Consider the following 13,679-nt stretch of genomic DNA (forward strand, 5'->3'; position numbering starts at 1 on the left):
CTACATAAGGACTTGATGAGGCCAAACATCTGAAGGCATCTGGCATCTTTGCAGGAGAGGAGAAAGAGGCGGTCCCCCATTAAAAAAGACACAATTTTGTAAAGGAAGAACAAGAGAAAGAATTTAAAAAGAATGAAAGGAAATGAAAATCACCATGTTGCTTGAAAATACTCTGGAACTAACACCCTTGAATGTGGATGGTTTGTCAGGTGGCTGCCAATGAGTAGTGTTTTGTTCCCTTTATTTGCCTTTGCAATGCCTAGCTTCAAGGGGAAAAAGCATTCCATGTACAACGTATGTTCTATGCTACCAAACATTTGTTGTACTACATGTACATGTATGCAGGAAAAAACCTATAATGATTAAGTCTAAAAATCCACACTGACTTTTCCCACAATGCAATGCGGGTAAATTTGCCTGACCAATCACATCCCAGCTCTGCCTTGATTGGCTGGTACATACTGCTCACCTTGAGTTGGTCCTGTTCTCCTAAGTACTCAATGCTCTGGAAGATGTTCCACGTGCATCTCCTCCTGGCCTCCAGCCTGGCCTGATAGCGACGATACCATCTTTGGATTAGTAATGCAGCTTTCAAAGCTGTAAACAAACAAATCCAAACAGTTGTATCTGTTGCAGGTTTCCAAACTGAAAATTTGCACGTAGTCATGACAATTGGAACATTTCAATGTACTATACATATTTTACTTTACCACAGAGGACAAAAAACTAAGTGAACAAAGCATGTCCTCAGTGGTCAGTTTGCTGTCCTCAGAGATGTGCCATGTATATCTGTGCCAATGTATTACTGCAGGGAACAATAGGAAACAATGCCTCCTGCCTGGGAATAGAATAATTGCATTGCAAAACAGGATTGAGTACAGCTGGCTGGCACCACACTGAATATCTGCTTCGTATTGACTTTGTCATAAAGGCGGATGCGCCACGATTTGTAGGCTTCTACTGGACGATCGCTGAAGTTACATGTACATATCAACTTCCGGTTCCATGGTTCCATGTAAATGGCAATCAATGCATGTAACTCTACATGCAGTGCATGTGCAGTCGCTGTGGTTTAAACTGAAGTGACGTCACACTTATGAACCAGATAAGAAAATTTGGGAGCAGATTGTGGGGACACTTGAAATCTAAACAATGTGCCCTGTTGAACTTCAAGTATAATAGTGGGCATGGTGCACTACCTGTAAACATACGTGGTCAGTCACTAGATCTAGCATGTATACAGTGTCAGTTGACTAATGGAAGACAGATGCACAGGTGGTCTCCCGAGCATCATTTATCACTTGAGAGATAAGTGCATGTACATGTACATGTATGAAATATATTTCTCAAGTTACCAGTAAGAAGTTGTCACTTTGACATGTGCTTGTGAAATTAGTGAAGTTCCTTCTTGAATTTACTATGGAACTGATATTAATTATTAACTTTTTACTAGTTCTGAGCATGCGCACGTTGTTCTGAGGATACCTGCATAGTTCTGCGCACCTGCAATACCTTGAAAAAGGACCAGTGTGTCTGCTGCCACCAACGTCTTAAAGTCTCTCATTGATGCAGCATAGCAGTACTTGTATCATGCAGAGAAGTTGGTTTGTCCAGGCATAGGTTAACTGTATGCACTGGGCTGCACTTGCACATGATGCACTCATTTAAGTCACAGTATTTGCTTGAAAGTGCATTCACAGTGCAAGTAAACTGACTGTTTTGTTAACCACTGTACATGAAAACAACTGTAGATCACTATAGACAGATGGCCAATTCCAGAGGGGTCCATTTTTTGTGTGTGTCCCTGTCACATCTGACATACGACTTTGTACCAGTAAGTTCAGCACACATTAATTCGAGTGACGTATTAACGCAGATTACCTGCCAAACAAAGAGTGATAGTTTGAAATCAATTACGGTGATATGTCCATGTCAAATAACAAAGGTCAGATGTACACATATCAGGGACACAAAAATGTCACATCTTTGGACCCCTAATTTCTGAAATTACCCAAATCCAAGGTCTTTTCAATGTACTGGTATATTTCTGCTTGCCACTTTTAATGGCAAAAACACTTGTGTTGGATTTTGTATGGAGTGACTGTCAAAGGAAAATTGCATTCTACCATTGGCGGGGACAAGGCAAACACCCAATGCAAAATACTGCGGTATAACCATGGTCATTGGATTTGTTCTGAGTTACTTGTAAACAATGTGAAGTACTAAGTTCTGTATACGCTAAGCATACCAGTACACATATTGAAAATACACGCATATTGGCTTCCTCATGTAAAGCTCTGAACAAACACACATGAGAGCATGGCTATTACAATTGAGAGTGAGGTTGGCCCCACCTCCTCCCAAACACCTACCATTTATACACATCTGTAGGAGAATTTAACCCCCCCACACACAGCCTCGCTCTTCATCATTAGCCAACATGGACCTTGTACCAAGATACCACAGGCACACGTGTACATATACATGTTCACCACATAATTTCTTCTTCAAAGCCTCCTGACAATTTGTCTGTATCAGCACATGCCCTTGACAGAGGGAAGGGCCTCGACCTTCAAATGGACAAGTTAGTGTGGTACATGTACATGTAGCTGCTTCAAGTCTCAAATGACATGCAGCTGTAAGTACATGTATTACCACTAGAAAACACAGAGAAGTTCCACACAAACAGCTTTTGTTGCTCCCCGTACGGTACCAGTACCAGTTACCGTTCTTGCACGGTGTTTGTTCACTCCATGTACATGTACATTATACACGCCCACGTCCACATAACATCTGACTCTTGAAACTTGTCACTGGCCACTAGTGCAAGTTCCATTAATACATAAATGCAGGTAATCTTGCTTCAAAGCAAATACGAATAAAAAATGTATGTTGAGAGATTCGTCCATTTTCAGCTCGACCATGCATGATGGAATGCGCATGCTGCATGAGCAAGTAAAATGCGACCGTGACAATTTACTATGCTTCTGTTACACACTGTGATATGTAGTGAGATGGTAGAGCTAGAGAGCGAGTTGTGTACGACGTAACAAGACCACACAAACTAATGACCCATCTGGAAGAGCTAACTACATCCGTTTGTTTAAAAAAACGCTCTGAAAATAACCCCCCCCACACCAAAAAAACCGGCGAAGAATTGACAGCTGACTGTTATGACCATACACTTACATTCGAGGCTGGCACGGTACTTCCAGTTTCATTTAGGTACACGTAATTTGATTTTCTCAAGCTGAAGATGCCGTTACATTTTTACAGCCATCTTCTGCACATAATGCCTACGTGCTAAAACCTGATTCTCTGAGAAGAATTAAGTCAATTTACAGAGTATGCTGGAGCAGCTGTATACATACATGTAAATGTATGCATTTACAATGCAACAATTCCAGACTGTCAACAACCACTAGATATCTGTGCCAGTGGCAAGTATGCGAGAAGGAATTAATTTGCACTGATAAAATAAATTGAAATGACATGTTAGGTCCATAATTACATGTATATAAGTCATCCCCATCTTTTAAATTTATGTATGACGTAACTGAGTTGTTTTAAATCACAGGTGAGTAAAACAGAATTTTGCTGAGGGTTTAATTCATTCTGTTGTGATGTTACCTCTGAAGTCAAACAAATTTCTTGCGACACACCAGGGGCCAATTTCATAGAACTGCTTAACACAAACTTTGCTTAAGCACAAGAAACTTACTTAAAAAACAAAGGTACCCGCACAAAATCTTGGCAATTGTCATGCTAACCAAAAGACAGGTGAATACCATTCAAAAACAATACACATTACAGGGAGTTTTGGCTGGTAACTAACCTGATTTGTCAAGCAAGGTTTTTTCGAGCTTTAGCAAATTTTGTGCTTAAGCAGCTCTATGAAATTGGCCCCTAAAGCCAACGTCTGTGATGAAGGGCCGTGGACCCAGGCCAACGAGATCAAGGCTCGAGCACAGAGTCAAGGACAGAGGATCGCTCTCCATACAAAGGACGCTGCCATTTACTTGATTAGACTTTAACCCTACAAGAACAGGGCAGATGGGGTGGAGGTGAGGATTCTGATGTCGTCACAGTGAAAACTCTTTCACAAGTCCAGCCCTCAGGAGCTTTTAGAGTCAAGTCTTGTATTCATTTTGACCCCAATTTTGAGAAAGTTGGATTGTACCTGTACCTCTTCTCGAGAAAAGGAACACTTCTGCTGCTGACATGCTCAGTGCATGCAGGCTTTGAACTTCAAATGACCATACCAAAAAAGCATGCATTACATTAGGTTGAAACTTCAAATATGTAGAGATAATGAGTGTTTTATATGCATGCTGGTTTTAAAGGATTAGGCACAGGGCAACCAAGTTCTTAGGTTCCTTGTGAGATGGTCTAAAAAACCTGGCCATTCTTGTAGGGTTAAAGGCACTGTGTATAATGCCCAATATAATTTAGAAGAGGATCAGTTGTGCGCCTGGTGCATGCTCTTAGTACACAAACTTCCACTTCCATTTTGTGAATGCTATAAATAATCTTGAGAGCCCAAAAGGTTAATGAGTTTAGTGGTGATTGATGAAGCCTTTGTGTTTCTGCAATTTTCATCACTCACGAGTGCAGTTAATCTGATGTCTAAGGCAGAAGATGCAGGTGTATACCTGTTCAAGCATCGACAATTATTACTGTAATTACTGTTACTGATTACTATTTATTTGACAGCAACACAAAGAAAATATAACAGTATCAAAAATCTGAAAACACCCAAAAAAATGGCATAAAATACTGACAAAATAAACAATATACCACATGGACGAAAAGAGGCCAATAAGACAAGCGTGAAAAACAGCAGAAATGTGATCATAAAGATTGGAAAACTTAGCGTTTGAGGGAAGCATAAAGGTGTGAGAAACAAAGCAGAGAAAGACATTCAAACACTGAAGAGAAAAAAATTACTATACATGTAAGTAGATCAGGGACAGCGAAAGTGCAAAAAAAATTAATAAAAATAATTTTCTGTTCCTTGGAAGCAAGTTATCCAGCACATGTTAGCCATCACTATTCCATTTTGGCATTTCACTCTTGATTCCTCATGTACATGGATGTCAAGCAGCTAGTGAGCAAAAATTATACACAAACGTTTTCAACCAACAATCTTTAGGGTTCATTAACTTCCCATTATATCAAATATGTTCAGTAGCGTGTCATGGGATAGTCTGAGTGTCACTCGTTCTACTCCACCCTAAGGACATCTGATGTGTGCATGCATGCAAATTTCATGTAAATCTGCGTATCAACCAATCAGAGCTGTGATAAAGTCAATTTCCATCTGGACTGTGATGGATGTTGATTGGTCAAAAGTTGTCAGCTGAGGGACAAGTGCCCCCTCCCAACATCACGGTTGCTTCTCTTCAGAAATTGAAAACACCAGCATTTTAAAATGGAATTACCACCTGATCTTGGGGGAAGTTCAAGATTTGTATACTAGTCAAAACAAATTGGACAGCTGTTTGGGGGAAACAAATTCCACTCTGCCCCTTCTGGATCCAGACCTGAATAATGACACTAAATGTCTTAGATTTGTCCAGAGACATCACAGTCACCCTGCATGCATTAGTTAGGAACAGAACAAGACATTTCAAAAGTCTTCCTTCAGAAACTTCAATGGCAACAGGGTTGTGTCACTGTCTTTTATTCAGTTTGCAGACCAGCCGAAAATTGCCCACTGTCTATTTGGGAAACATCACCTTTGATGGTGTCAGATTTTACCTCCAAAAGTACATTTTGCCCCCATCACTTTTAAAGAGGGGGTTAAATGTTTACGATACATGTACCTTAGTGTGATTAACATCTAGCATTTTGCTAGCTGTGTGAGATTTTTTACTTACTGAATTATTCTTTGTTCTGTTGGCTAGCCATAGTTTTACTCAGCTGGCCACTGACAAAACAGACAAAATACACGTAGAACGGTCTTTGGCGATTGCGAACAAATACATGTACAAGTGTCCACGTAATCAGTCCATTCACGCAGCCATTCATGAACGTTAATGTTACTGTAACTTCAATCAGAATGGCTTTGCTACTTCAGTGGCACAATTTTTGAGAGTTCTCCCATTTGCACCCCAAAAAAGGCTGACAGCGAAAACAAATGCACCAGTCCCCATCAGCTCTACGTACATGTCCATGTGCATATACTGTCCACTCAGCCTCTGTGCCTCTTGTCTACCTGTCTGGCCTTTTAAGAGCTTTTAAGAGCTTTTAGTCTCAGGCAATGACCATAACAAGAAGCAGACTGTTTCAAGGACTTCTTGACAAGCACCCCGACCCTGGAAACCCTGGAAACATTAAAGTCGTGTTGCCCTGAACCAAGAGACAATACTTTCTGTTTTTCAAATTAGGAGAGAAAGAGGATTTTTGGGTCTATTTTATTTTCTTTACAAATGCAAGTATTAAGCCACCCCAGAATGTAGCCTTACTCTTCAAAAATAAAGCAATAAAAATTTATCCCCCCCAAAAAAACAAATCAAATTGTTTTTAGCCCCCCCAAAAAAGAAACCAACATTTGACCCCCAAAATGTGATTTTTGATCTGCCCTTGTGTAATAACTTTTTCTGAGTTTTGGCACTTTCATGCGGTTACTTACATACCGTACACAGATTGTATGGTTAAAAAAGGCGTGACGTGTACAGGTAAACTGTACTACTTTAAAGGACCACGATCAGAATTTTATTTGGGACTACATTTTGCGCAACTTGTTTCAAAGGGGCAGTCCCATTTTCCAAGTGGCATACCGGCACGCATGTGCGAATATTTAATAGGTACTTTCCAGAGTCTATTTGAACAAGGTTATTTTACAAATGTACATGTACGTCCTCAATGCTGCCAGCAATGTATTTGTTGTGTTCTTTAGTGATGCCAGTGTATTCAATTTACATCACAATAGCCTTCCATTCCTATGAATATACTCATAGTGGCAGAATCCGGTACACCTGTGACTACGAGTTTACTCGCAGTTGGCAGTCAACGTGTTAAATGCAACAAGAAGTATGTGACATTTCTTTTGTGGTCATACAGTCCATGTGCTAAAGAGCAATTTCGAAGCACTGTCATTAGAGGATGACCCTCTTCATGTTATGAGACCAAATTCTGACAAAACATTGCTCACAGGACTACAGCCATGAAATGAAACAAGAGTGAAATTATCAAAGGAAACAAAGCTCATGACAACAAAATATCTGAAGTTCATGGGAGCACATTTTGGAGCAGAAATAGCTGTGTAACACCGAGGTTTTTGCCTTGGATGACTGCACACTTTTGCTCGGAAGTATGAAACTTTGCATTTCAAGAAAACAAAAATTAGCCAAATATCCCTTAAACTGGCACAGCAAAACTAAATATCAGGTTACATGGACCCAACTACAAGAAAATGCATTAAAAACATTACACTGCCTATGCCCTTCACATAATTAATCTGCACAAAAGCTGATGACCATTTCCAGCTGTGTTCAGCAATGCTCTTGATTTCCAAGCATGATAGCACTCCAGAATATGAGCACATGCACAATTATTGAGACTCACTGACAATCAATCCACGCTGGCAATTTCAGGTGCTCATACATTAACCAGTTGCATAATATGAAGAGGCATAATCTCGAAAATCGAGTGTCTCAGTTCGACGAGGCAACAGAGAGCAAACACAGGTCGTTTATACTGAGCTCATTGGCAAAGGTTAATTTTTTATGAGAGTGGGCTGAATCCGGCAATTTACCAAACCAAAGAGGGCAGGCATGATGAGGCTCTGCAATGAGCGGTTAGGAAATCGATGGCTTGCTCAGGGCTAAATTACAGAGGAAAATTAGCGCCCACTGTGCCCATGGCCAAAGTCAGTTGATAATGACAACAGCCACCCTTGGTCAAATGACTGAGTTTCATACCGGAATTTCAATCTGATGAAACCAAACCTTAATGCTCTCATAGCCTCAATAGTCTCCTGAAGCACCAGAGTGGAGAATCACCCACATACCACATTAGATTTATAACACCAACTTCTACCCAAACTTCCAAATCTTGACAAATTGTGCACTCCTCATATGATGTGAAAAAAACCATCAAAAACAGTACTGTACATGTACCTCAATCAACCAGCATCAATACTGATTTATTACTGTCCACTGAATGAAAATCAAACGAACAAGAAACCTTGCCCTTGACAATTTCTCTGATCAATACAAGGCTTTCATATATCATATCTGTGGGCTGCCTGAGTGCAAACTGATCTTGCATACATGTTCAAGTTGTCAGTGGTTCACCAAGTGCACATAACTGAACAGGATAATAACAATGCACATACAGTACATGGGCCTACATATATGTACATGGACCTTATATGTACATGTACATCAACATGTACATCCCTTGCAACTATCTGGTACACATGTACATGTATGTACATGTACCAACAAACATGTGAGTGTCCAAATTACAATGTACATGTGCATTGTACATTGAACAAGTACAAGTCAAAGAAGTGGATGTATCACATGTCCCCTGCTCCACTTGTTCAATATGCACATGTACATGTACTGGTACATGTACATCAGATCTCATGCAAGCTGGTTGTATGTGATACCGAAATCTTGTGTCTGAGGGAATGTCAGGTTTTATGCGAGGTGGTTCAATGTACACTTGTAATCACCAGCCATATGGAGCTGTCACGGTTGCCGGACAATATTGTGCTACGCACGCACGCAGCTGAGGACGCGTCTGGGGCAAATGAGCGGTGAAATGTGAGTCGACCCAGTAATGAGCGTGCAATCATCCAGGCTGACTTGATGCGCTGCACTGGGAGGTACTGGGGGGTCTATAATGTGTCATCCCCAGGGAGTCTGCAATAACACATAGTGGTCACTTCTCCTCTCAAACACCAGCGTTACAGATTTGCTATATGAAGTTGACACATTTTCTGTCATATTGCATTACAGGCTTTCAGAAAGGGTTCATAAATAGTGCAGTCCACAAACTTTAGTCGCTATTACTGTAGAACCATGTACAGGTCTATTTATTGTGTACAAAAGGAATTGCATTCCCATTACCTGTATCTTTCTAGCGACTCCTTTCATATGCAAATCCATTTCTTCCATATGACTGGTTCATTTTCTCCCAAACTAAGGACAGCTTATCTAATGAGGACGCAATGTCTTCTTATGTTACTGAATTGTTGCACATCCCCAAATGTACTGTATTCCACAAACATGCCCACTAATTTAGGCTGCAGGTCCAGCACAACAAGCAAGGCAAAAAATAAACTAAATGGATTTTTGTTTGGGAGAAAAATTAAAACGTTAATTCCTGAATAGTTGATCACAGAGCAAAAGGTTTTGTTGAGCAATATATATTTTGTCGATACATGTGTCTACACGTAGCATTTGACCCCATGCTTCTCTTTTTGGTTGTCAAGATGATGAAGAAAAGATTTATTTCACCTAGGCCTACATGTAAGCACCTCTGCACTAAAACGGCACTGACAAAAAAACACTGACCAAAATATTTGGGCCATTGTATCCCCAGGAGAAAGATTCTGCAAAGACAGTTTGTACACAGTTATGCATGTAAAAGGCATTAGAGCGAGATCCAACACACGCGCCTACTCCATTCGTTTGCACTGCACTTTCTGGTTCACATTTAAGTCACACTTTGGTACCCTATAGTCAACAAGGAATTTGCAGTGGCTCAGCTCATGAAACAGATCTTTCCTCCAGTGTGTAAACAGGGAAGTGCCACTTCTATTCCTTTTTCTCCCCTTAAAAAACTGACAGCTCTGGAATACAGGCATGATTGCAGTGCATGGGATCTGGACAATTTTTGGTGCAGGGGTGGGATTTGGAGATGGAGAGACATTCATGAATCATCCAGCAGAGATATAAGGATAACAAAGTACTGTGACTTACCAGGGGCTTTTAAAAGCTGAACGAGATGTGCGTTCTTTCTCAAATGGCTGTAATTACCAGAACGTGAATCTCCCCTTTGATCTTTAATGAGGGAATAATAGGTGCTTGGCAGACCGAGAATGGAATTTTCACGAACACCCCCGTCTGTTTTATGGTACCGTACATTCCTTGTACAAGTTGTTCAGAAGAATGCCCTTATATGAACTTGGCGCGTCCATTGTGAGTTCCGTGTGCACATAGGCTCTTGTCCAATCAGAATCAATTGAACTGTCTCGTATCCAGGTACCAGCACGTGATTTACACAGCTGGCATTAGCACATCTCAGCGGGTATTACCAAATGTTAATACACAGTTGTACTGTACGTTGTTGAATAGGGAGACTGTCTGAAGTATTTATGAATAGCCAAATTAAATGATTTAACCTCTAAAAATCTGAAGTTTTGGGTGTAAAATATCCTGAAATCTAAAAAACCCTGGCAATTTACACATACCAGCATTAGTCAGATGTGCATATAGGATTAAATTTACAAACTTCTTGATTGAAGAAAAGCTTGTTTGTTTTAATTAAATCTACATGTATATTTAGGGATCTGATTTTGAACAGGCAGACATACATATGTACATAACAAGACATTTAGTCAGCCTGTCTGGTCAACTCACATTTTTCTGATTTGCTCATCTCATAGCGTGGCTGGCTGGAGCCACCGCATCCCATGATGCAGTCCTCGGTTGCTATGCCGACGGAGATGAAGATCTGTTTCACTAGACGAGGCCCCCCATGGGATCTGATTTGATGGTGCTCTGGTCACCTTGGCAAAACAAGGAAGAGACCTGTTGTTCCTCACAGGCTGTGACAGGCTGGGGAAGGATGAAACATTGCTTTACATCAGCCAGTGGCACTGAGTCAATTGCTCTTCATCTTTCAACATGAAATTACTTTCCCCCTGTGTGGGACAGAGGCATAACTACATGCACAAGCATGTATAATGTAGGGTCTATTATGGCACACAGATGGGTATACTAATGTTCTCCCCCCCCCCATTTGTAGGAGGCATCTACACCACTGTACATGTACATAAAGGGAGGGGGCATTGTGTTTCCTACCCCACTGTTATGCACATATGAAGTCTTACAAACAGAATACATGAACATGCATACAGTACAATTTCTTAAATTCAAGAGTGCTTTTCCGAAATATTCAGAACGAGCAGGAACCAATTCTGAGACGTGAATGCAATCCACCTTATCCTAGATACAAGGTATGCACATTTCATTAATATGATACATGGTAAGCAACAGGCCTTTCATCAAGTTGTGTTTGTGATAATCGTTGTCTGCTGTCCATCACTGTTTACTTTGTTTAATGAACCAACACCTGCATAATTGATGTGTGTTTAAACGGTGTCCTCATAAGGGCATCTTACAATGTAACGTATGCATCACAGTGTGTGCTCGTATTTAATAAAGAAAGGGCAAAATTGTGCGTGTAGCAAAATTCAACCAATATACATGTGCATGTATGACGCCATCAAAATCATATTTAACTTGGACTATAGGTACAATATGGTTCCTACATGTACAGTATGGGTGTGTCCAATAGATGATATGTACATGTACATGTACATGAATGCATGTCACTCCCCAACAACTGACAATCCCACTACAGGACATGTAGCAGGGCAAATGTCACATGCTGAGAGCATTTTACAAAGAGCATGAACATGTAGTATGCAGAGAACTTTACTAGTACATGTATGAGCAAATTTGGATGCTTATTTAAAGATTGTATCAGATAGATTCAACTACTCCAAAGCACTCTTCTGAGCACCACGGAAATTAGCCTCCTACAGGAAATAATTTATTATTTATTTTTAAATTCTGGCTTCAGGAGCTGTGCTGGGGGATGAAAGAGGGAATGATCAAAGAAAGTGCCCCACTGAAACATTGCAGCACATGGGAAACATAATGGTTCTGTGTCATTCATCAATCTGTGTCCAACATATGGGAAGAGGACGGAGGGGGATGCATTAAGAAATGACACAAACAAAACATCGCACCAAATCCTCTCTGTTGATTAATCTTTACCAAGTCTGGTCAGCCTAGGCAATACTAATGAGTACCATATCCTCTGAAAAGTAGTCAATCTTTGGGCCTGTTTGTTTCACATGGATCTGGATAGTGTTGGTTTGCGCTATCCATCAGGTGGGGTTCTGGTGTTGGTGAAGCAAGTTCTGCATCACTGATGGCAATCGGGATCTGCCCGATGCAAACGGGCTCTTTGTTTCTTGGCATTTCTCATGGGCCTTGTTACTGCAGGACAGGTAACTCTATGTATATGTTTAACTCAACCATCAAAGACAGATCATTAAATTCCAACCACCTGTCCCAACCGGAAAGAGGTGACCATCAAAAAGAAAAAAGCCTGATGATGCCTCAATGCGTACTCGTACATGTAGATCTGCTCTGATAATGTCCATTTTAATTGGGTCTGGCTGGGTTGAGTTAACGGTTGAGCTGGGCCAAGTTGGTTTTTGCTTTTCCTTTTTATTTTTCTAGTTTGTTTTCTCTTGCTTTGTTTTTGACACCAGCATCCCCCTTGGCTCATTGACAAAACAGCTTTTGTGCAATTGTCATCCCACATGCTGGTACATACATGTAAAAGGCCTGCCAACTTGGTGGCAGTAATCAATAACTTTGGCAGTGGCATATTACCCTTTGATTCACCATGCTGCATTAAAAAATTAGACATGCAATATACGTACATGTAAACGTGTACACGTACACGAGCATAAAAAACCATGTAAACCAGGCTTGAAGCAAGCCATGAATCCTTTCTTGTGGCTCTCCTATAATTCATATTTTCTGTCAAGAGGGCATCCGTTCATGGATAGTTAGAAAGTTACACAGTTATAAAGTTACAAAGAATCACTAAAGTAAATCATTTTCCTTACAATAAATAAGTATCTTTTCTGTGAGACAAGGAATGAACCATTATTAGTACATGTATACCAGTGTGATGGGAAACCAATTACATTACAATTTATAGACTCCAGCCGGAAGTATCTTCCTCCTCAAATGTCAAATTATGTTGACATCACGTGTAGTACACGTACATTCCTAAAGAAACCATCAGTTTTGAAATTATACAAAACAAAGCGTAAACTAAGGTCAGTAATTTTATTCAGAAGTCACCAGGGAGCACAGTATGGAATTTGTCCCAAGAAAGTGAGAATAACATTCTTACAACACAGAGACAGGTTAAGTCAAAGCAAATTTGTCAGAATTTCCACTCAACTGCACAAGCAAGAGGAGGTACATGTACAGATATGATACAAGTGTGTGTCAAAGTTGTCTTATTTCCTACAGCATATACAGCTAACGCAGCTAAAATGTGCATTTGTAATACAGTGAAGAAACCATGTGATGCATGTTTTATATAAACAGATGGACCACTCTAAACTTACCAACAGTTTTCTCTGATGTGCGGACAACTTCAACCACAAGAGAACAAAATTCAAAAATTCATTGTGACAAAAGCTTCTCTACAGTATCTTAAGATTCAACCTCCAGCCCATCAAACTCAAAGGATATAATCAATCCCCTTGGTAAGTGGCTCTCTTGAAGTGACTATTCCAACAGAAGCACAATGACAGAATGACTAACTCTTTGCACAATGATGATACTGATGCATTGACAACACTTTGCTCCCTCTGAACACACAACCACACGTGTCTGCAATGG

At 40.4% G+C, this 13,679-nt stretch overlaps 1 protein-coding gene across 10 annotated transcripts in view; it reads right to left on the minus strand.

The window, feature by feature from the left end:
* Nucleotides 1–13,679, minus strand: part of LOC110975884 (serine/threonine-protein phosphatase with EF-hands 1-like) — a 61,023-nt gene that overhangs the window by 34,830 nt on the left and 12,514 nt on the right. For 9 of the 10 annotated variants that reach the window (XM_087132782.1, XM_022228744.2, XM_022228743.2 and 6 more), the window contains 2 exons: nt 10,599–10,796; nt 470–597 (listed from right to left, as the gene is read on the minus strand). In XM_087132782.1, coding sequence (XP_086988908.1) covers nt 470–597; nt 10,599–10,653 — 183 coding nt within the window. In that variant the 5' untranslated portion in view covers nt 10,654–10,796. Of the gene's footprint in view, nt 1–469; nt 598–10,598; nt 10,797–13,402; nt 13,679 lie in introns of those variants that run through there. The other variant, XM_022228748.2, reaches the window with a different exon arrangement.

Source organism: Acanthaster planci, linkage group LG02 (assembly GCF_054643075.1).
Source record: "Acanthaster planci isolate LZ-2023a linkage group LG02, COTS_SCS, whole genome shotgun sequence".
In the NCBI taxonomy this organism is placed as follows: Eukaryota; Metazoa; Echinodermata; class Asteroidea; order Valvatida; family Acanthasteridae; genus Acanthaster; species Acanthaster planci.